The following is a 7,800-nucleotide window of genomic DNA, read 5'->3' on the forward strand; positions in this document are numbered from 1 at the left end:
CAGCAGATTGTGTGAGGAATGGGGCTCCCTCCTTTCTACTGTTAGGGTCTGGTTTGAGGGTCGGCCATGCCCCCTGTTGGGACAGATCCAGAGTTCTACCACACCGTGGCCTCCACTTCAGCAACCCAGGACTGACTGCTGCTGGGCGCTCCTGGTGCTCTGAGACCACACGGGAAATAGCTGGGGAGGGCGCAGCCCTTGGCAAAACGACCCAAGACAACCCTGCAGGACTGACTTCCTTCCGCTTGGTCGAGCTCCTGGCTTGATGTTGCACCCAAACAGCTCCGGGAAACAGCTCGGGGAGGGTGCAGCCCTTGGCAAAGCAACCCAGGATTCAATGGGTCCACACTCTGAGGGCGGGTTCCTGCCTCAAACCCCGCCCTCACCAGAAACAGCTCCGGGAAACAGCTCCGGGGAGGGCAAAGCTGTTGCCAAGATAACCCCTGCAGGACTGACTTCCTTCCGCTTGGTTGTGGTTCTGGTGGTCGTGATGAACACCACCCAGGGTTTTAGATAGCCAAATATCAAAGCAACCTAAGTATCCATTGATAGATGAATGGATAAAGAAAATGTGATATGCATTTTTTCCTCAGACATAAAAGAAAGAAATCAGTCATTTGTAACATGGATGGACCTTAAGAGCGTTATGCTAAATTATGTAAGTCAAACAGAGAAAGACAAAAATCATATGATCTCACTTATACATAGAACCTAAAAACAAAACATAAAAACTCATAGATACAGAGAAAAGATTGGTGGTTGCCAGAGGTGAGGGGCAAAATGGATGAAAGTGGTCAGGAGGCACAAATGGCCAGTTATAAGATAAATAAATTCTGTGAATGTAATGTACAGCTGGGTGGCTATAGTTGATAATACCATATTACTTATTTGAAAGTTGCTAAGAGAGTACATCTTAAAAGTTCTCATCACAGGAAAAAACAATTGTAACTGTGTGATTATGGGTGTTAACTAGGCATTGTGATCATTCTACAATTTATACAAATATTGAGCCTCTGTGTACACTAGAAACTAATATAATGTTACATGTCAATTATATCTCAATAAAAAAATAAGTTAAATTTATGCCAAGAGATGCTTCCCACAAATTCATTTAACAAACACGTACTGAGTTCTTATGTTGATTTAGTAGCCATGCTGGCCATTGGAGACATCAGTACAAAAAAGGCAGTCTCTATCCTCCAGGAGTCCCTGGTTATAGCAATTTCTGCTCTTCTGATTCTCACACACTGAGTGCATTAGGCATAATTACCTGACAAATAGTGAAGCAAATAAATATTCATCCCCTGCTCAAACGTTAAGAAAGAGAGATGCAAAGGGCCTGCACTTCTTTCACATCTTATGCCTTGTATTTCCCCCAGGATCAAAAGCAGGAGGGAGAGAACCAAGATGGCGGCATAAGGTACAAACCTGTGTGTGCTGCCCCCCCCCCCAACAACATTAAAACCACAACTATAAGACAAAACAGCTATCATCCAGAACCACGGGAAAGCTGATCGAGTGGAAGTTCTACAACTAGAAGGAAAGAAAAAAGCGCACTGAGACCGAGTAGGAGGGGAGAAGCACCAAGAACAGAGGTACGGGCGCACGGGAGGCTGCTGCACCTTGGTACACGGTTTTTTTCAATCAGAAGGGGACAAGCTCTCAAAAGCACTGAACTCATTTACGGCGAGACGCCGGGGTCCCAGGCTCCTACGGGGAGAAATGGGACTGTCTTGCAGCGGGTCAGAAAGCGAAGGTGACTTTCTCACACAGCTGCTCGCAGGGATCATTGTTGCTGCGGGGGCGTGGCACTCGGGGAATCGCTGACTACACCACTGTTGTTTGCCCCGCCCTGGGAATTCTCTGAGACCCCGCCCCACTACATCCCCTCCCAAGCTATGCTCAGTGGCACAAAGGAGGCACCTGCACTTTTGCAGCCTAACAAACTGCAGTGAAGCACAGAGCTCCAAAACTTCCAAACCCCAAACAAAGAGGAGAAATCTGTTCATATTGCTGTAGCCCCTGCTGGGTGGACCCACACAGTGGTTGACTTGGAGATCCAGGAGCCAGGGTACTCCGGGTCAGATACTAGACTTCAAATCCTCACATCTATAAGGGACACAAGCAAGAAGCAGACTCAGTGAGCACCAAAGCCCCACTGAAGCAAGTCCTACCTCATAAGGGTGTCTCCAGCACAGCAGTTCTTCTTATAGACACAGTGGCTCCTCGCAGTCAGCCAAAAATGCGAAGACAAAGAAACATGTCACAAATGAAAGAAATGGAGGAAAGCAAACTAATGGAGGACATAGAGTTCAGAACCACAGTTATAAGGTTACTCAAGAATCTTCTACAAACCTCCAAGGAACTTAGTGAGACCTTCAAGGATCTTAATGAGAATGCCAAAAAAATGGAAAAAGACCAGTCAGAAATTAAACATACACTGACTGAAATAAAGAATAATATACAGAGATCCAACAGCAGATGAGAGGATCCCAAGAATCAAGTCAAAGATCTGAAATACGAAGAAGTAAAAAACACCTATCCGAAAAAGCAAAACGAAAAAAGAATCCAAATATATAAAGATAGTGTAAGGAGCCTCTGGGACAACTTCAAGGGTCCCAACATCCGAATTATCGGGGTGCCAGAAGAAGAGAGAGGGCAAGATACTGAAAGCCTATTTGAAGAAATAATGAGAGAAAACTTCCCCTACCTGATGAAAGAAATAGACTTCAAGTCCAGGAAGCGCAGAGAACCCCAAACAAAAGGAATCCAAAGAGGACCACACCAAGACACATCATAATTAAAATGCCAAGGGCAAAAGACAAAGAGAGGATCTTAAAAGCTGCAAGAAAAAAACAGTTAGTTACCTACAAGGGAGTACCCATACGACTGTCAGCTGATTTCTCAACAGAAACCATGCAGGCCAGAAGGGAGTGGCAAGAAATATTCAAAGTGATGAATGCCAAGAACCTACAACCAAGATTACTTTATCCAGCAAAGCTATCATTCAGAATTGAAGGTCAGATAAAGAGCTTCACTGATAAGGAAAAGCTAAAGGAGTTCATCACCACCAAAACAGGATTATATGAAATGCTGAAGGATATTCTTTAAGGGATAAATACTACATGATCTCATTCATTTGTGAAATATAATGAACAACATAAACTGATGAACAAGGACTGATCCAGAGACGGAGAGGCATTGATTGGACTGTTGGGCTCTGGAGGGAAGGTGGTGGCGGGGGGGGGGGGGGGGGGGGGCGGGTAAGGAGGAGAGATCAACCAAAGGACTTATATGCAAGCATATAGGCCTAACCAATGGACATGGACAACAGGGGGATGGTGAGGGCATGGGGGGGGGGGGGGCGCGGGTAGGGGATAACGTGGGGATAAGGACACAGATGTAATATCTTAATCAATAAAAAATATATTTTTAAAAAAGCAGGAAATATGTTGTATAAAGTGTTCAGAGAAGGTTGTTCTCAAACAGAATCAGAGAAAACATAACCTCTGTGAGCTCTGGTGCACTTCACTGCTCATGGCCCAAGGCCATGAAGAGGCCAATAAAGACTGGAACTCAAGATCATCAACACAGATCAAGCCTTCTTCTCTGATACCCAGCCATGAAGCTCCTTTTTCCTGTCTTTGCCAGCCTCATGCTACAGTTACAGGTGGACACAGGTAATGTGGAATCCCGGGTTTTAGAGGGGTTGGTGTGAAGAAGCGGGGACTTAGTTATTCATGACAACGGGAACCCCAAGAGATGCTGAAAGATGAGTTGCCCAAAGAAATGGTTGTAGAGTCTACCTATTGCATCAGTTATGTGCCATCCCCCATGCATCCCCATAGGCTCAAACCACAGACTGTGTCTGATGGGGACACATCGGGAGCTCCCTAAAGCAAAAGCAGGGTGTTTTTTGTGGGGGGTTTTTTTGTGTACTCAGAAGCTATCCAACAGCCCGGCTGGCGTGGCTCAGTGGTTGAGTGTAAATCTATGAACCAGGAGGTCACAGTTCAATTCCTGGTCATGGCATATGCTTGGATTGTGGGCTCGATAGCCAATGTGGCGTGTGCAGGAGGCAGCTGATCAATGATTCTCTCTCATCATTGATGTTTCTCTCTCCCTCTCCATTTCTCTCTGAAATAAATAAAAATATTTTTAAAAAAGAAGAAGAAACTCTCCAACATACAAAGCTGCCTTCCTACCCTCTAGACAGAGCTATCATCTGGGTCTCAGCCCAAGTCTCCCTCATCTTTGCTCTATTTCTAATTTAAAACATCTCTTGAAGCAAAGGTTCCTATCAATTTGTACTTTGGTGTAATAAGGAGGAGACCCTTACCCTTATGCTTAAAAAAAAAAAAAAAAAAAAAAAAAAAAAATCTCTTTTAAGATCCAGTAAATAGGTCTATGTTCTCCATCTCAACTTTCTCAGATTTTTACAGTTTCATCCCTTCTCTCAGTCTTTTTTGTCTTGGAAACCCACAAGTTACCCATAAGAGTATCTGGGAATACACTATGGCAAAAGGCTGAAACAGGACTGGCCGCTGTCACTTGACAGGAAAAGCAAAGCATTGAGACATGTTTCAAAATACAAGAATCATCCAGATATTTGGAATAATTGGCAACGGGTCAGGGAAAGGAAAGTAAGAGTCCAGGATGTTTCTAATGTGTTTATCTCGGGATCCTAGGAGAAAGGGAGTGGCATAAGCAAGCGTGACTATGCCATCTTGGGTAAAACAGCTTAGCCACTGTGAGCCTCCAATGCCACCTGAGCGTAATTGGGTTAATCAATGTAGCTGCTTGAAATACACGAATTTTACTGTTTTGTCTTTGATGAGAAACAACGTTGGAATGTATGTGAACATTATGAGTTGAATTGTTAAGAGGAGAAAGAAAGAGCTTTCTTGATTCAGAAATAAAAAGGTGAGACATTGGGATGGAAAAAAAGACCATCCAGCAGATGAAGATGAGGTACTAAACTGAGCAGGGAACGCAGAGCTCCAGGTAACAATGTGGGAATTATCTTGGTAGCGGCGAGGTTATGGTAATAACTAATACCCCTGAGGAACAGAGTGTCCAGAGAGGCTGAAAATGACAGAACTCCATGCCCCAGGAAACACAGGTCAAGCCGTCGTCAAGGGGGGTAAGGTCATAAACCACTGCATTTGGCAAGATGCCAGCACTCCTGAAACTGCTATTAATTCTTCTTTGAAATTCTTTCTTGGACTAGTTTTATGACAGATTTTACTCCTGTTGGTATTTCCTAGGATCATGCGGAGAGATAGTGATGCCCTCCCTTCAAGTGTCTAAGATACTAAGTTGGAGGTCGAAAATCTTACCCAGAAGCATATAATTGGATTCCCTTTTCTTCTCTCTTTTGTGTGCCCTAGATTTTTAAAGTAACTCAGTGAGGGGAGACGAGAGAGATTTATTTTGGGTTTCACAGGTGTACAGAGACTCTCTCGGTCTTCCAGGGCCTTCATCAATGTTCCTAAACACTGCACTTAAGGCTTAGCACTAACAAACTCCCTCTTACCCGATTTCTCCCCCTCCAGCAGCTTTAAGATTGTATCTAGTTACTAACTTAACCCCGTTGTTTTTTCTTTGTGCAGAACTCTTTGGCTGGAAAAAATGTTTAATGGGTTTGGGGAGATGCAAAAACCACTGCACCGTGGATGAAAAAGAGATACAGAAATGCAAGAAGAAAAAATGTTGTATTGGACCAAAAACACTTCAACTGATAAATAACTACCTGCAAAATGAAATGCCCCATGGACGTGAAGAGGGCTCTGCAAAACAGCTAAAACCTATTAAGAATTCTAGGGCTGTGATACAAACAAAATATATTTTATCGCTCTCTCCCAAAATCAAAAGCCCTTTTGCCAACATCAACACTACCATTATCTCAAATGCCAGTGCTGTGAACCCTGCCATCACCAACGCCATGATCTTCGGAAAGATTACATACCCTGCTACTTCTACCAAGGGTGATACCAAGAAAAGCAGAGGTTCAGCCACTGACCTCTCCCCACCGTCACCACCACCATAGTAGACACTGCCGATACCACAAATGGAGCTGGAGCAAACAGATGAGCAAGGGATGTGGGTCTTTCCCTTAAAACACTAAGTTCCTCTCTATCTTTGCTATCTATTAAATAAGACATAGAACGGTTTCCTCTGCCATGAGTCATTCAGTAGGTACTGGTTAAACACCTAGAGTGTACACAATCTCATTCTCGCAGAGCCTCACAGAGGAGACCGAGTTGGAGAGGGATGGAATTTTCATTTACATGCCCAGGAGAAAGCAAGCACCGAGTGGTGACTCCTGCTCCACTGAATGTGGCCCGTGGATGACCCAGATCAGTTTCTGTAACAAGGACTTACGGTTCTCACATGGTGTTCTTTTCTTAGAGCAACGGAAAGGAAACTATCAAGAGACATATTTTCTTTGTTCCTAGATTTTGGGGGGCAAAGGCCCATATGCAAAATGGAATATGGGAGGGTCAAGTCGATTCCCCACAAAAGACCATAACCTAATTCACAAAGCCATTTAAGATAAGACTATGGAGGAATGGAGGAAGGAGGAAAGGATATGAGAGAAGGCACAGTAGAACGGTGCTTCCAGCAGATGCAGAATGCAGACTACAATGCAAACCAACTTTGCATTTTCTAGTAGCCACATTTTAAAAAGTAAAAAGACATAGGTAGAATGCATATTAATAATATATTTTATTTGATGTGGTAAATCCAAAACATTGTCATTTCCACAGGTACTCAATATAAAAAAATATTCGGGGTTTTTCGCATTCTTTTTTTGCACTAAGAATTTGAAATCTCAGTGTGTCTACAGCACATTTCAATTCACACTAGCCACATTTCACATGCTCAATAGTCCCATGTGGCTAGTAGCTACCATATTGGACAGCACCTGGTTGGAGAGTTCTGGGACACATATAGCTATAGCATTGTTAGGTAAAGGGGATGATCTAACCTAGAGGAGGCAGCCATATTTCTGAGGGCTGTAGTATAGAATTAAGAATATAGAAATCCAGGTCTGATGTGCCTGGGCTAGCATTCTGGTTCTGGTACTTTTTAGCTATGTGGGCATTGAACATATCACTTATCCATATGTGAGCATCCATTTATTCATTTATAAAATAGAAATGTAAACAAATTATACCCCAGAATCCATTTCCTTATATCTCAGGTCACACTTCCTTTTATTGCCCAAATTATAATGGCATGGGCCCCTATTCCAGTTTTTAACATATTATTCTCTGCTACATATTACCTCCATCAATTTAAAGGCCATCTTTCCTTAACCTACTGGTTCTTTACTATAGTGTCACCCCAAGAAAGGCAAAGATTTTCCCACAATGCCCTACAGTGATACTAGAGTGCAACTTTTTAAATTATGTGCCTGGACGTTTTTGTACAACAGGGAAAAAGTTGCTATGCAGAGAATAACTTCAACTGCAGCTACTTATGTGTTCCCTGAAGAACTCAAGTATATCTTATGGGCATTAGGTTTCCTCCCTGCTCCAGCTATTTGCCACTCTGCTTTTTTATTTTAATCACCACCGAGGATATGTTTTTATTGATTTCACAGAGAGTGGGAGGAAAAGGGAGAGAGGGATACACAGAAAGAGAGAGAGAGAACATCAATGTGAGAGAGAAACATCCATCAGTTGCCTCCCATATGCAATGCACCCCAACCAGGGATCGAACCAGCAACCTAGGTTTGTACCCTGATGAGAACTGAACCCGCAACCTTTAAGTGTAGGGATGACGCTCCAGCCG

General features: G+C 43.3%; 1 protein-coding gene across 1 annotated transcript; it reads left to right on the forward strand.

Moving 5' to 3' along the window:
• Positions 1 to 3,622: 3,622 nt before the first annotated feature.
• On the forward strand, positions 3,623 to 6,049 carry DEFB129 (defensin beta 129). The gene is made up of 2 exons (XM_036322330.1): positions 3,623 to 3,680; positions 5,613 to 6,049. The coding sequence occupies exons 1-2, from the start codon at positions 3,623 to 3,625 to the stop codon at positions 6,047 to 6,049; spliced, it is 495 nt and encodes a 164-aa protein (XP_036178223.1).
• The last annotated feature ends 1,751 nt before the right edge of the window (positions 6,050 to 7,800 follow it).

The sequence above is a fragment of the Myotis myotis genome, unplaced genomic scaffold, assembly GCF_014108235.1.
Source record: "Myotis myotis isolate mMyoMyo1 unplaced genomic scaffold, mMyoMyo1.p scaffold_m19_p_9, whole genome shotgun sequence".
In the NCBI taxonomy this organism is placed as follows: domain Eukaryota; kingdom Metazoa; phylum Chordata; class Mammalia; order Chiroptera; family Vespertilionidae; genus Myotis; species Myotis myotis.

Coding starts and splice junctions, on each gene's coding strand:
- DEFB129 (XM_036322330.1), top strand. CDS start 3,623: ATGAAGCTCCTTTTTCCTGTCTTTGCCAGCCTCATGCTACAGTTACAG. Junction 3,681..5,612: donor ACAGTTACAGGTGGACACAG/GTAATGTGGAAT, acceptor TTCTTTGTGCAG/AACTCTTTGGCTGGAAAAAA.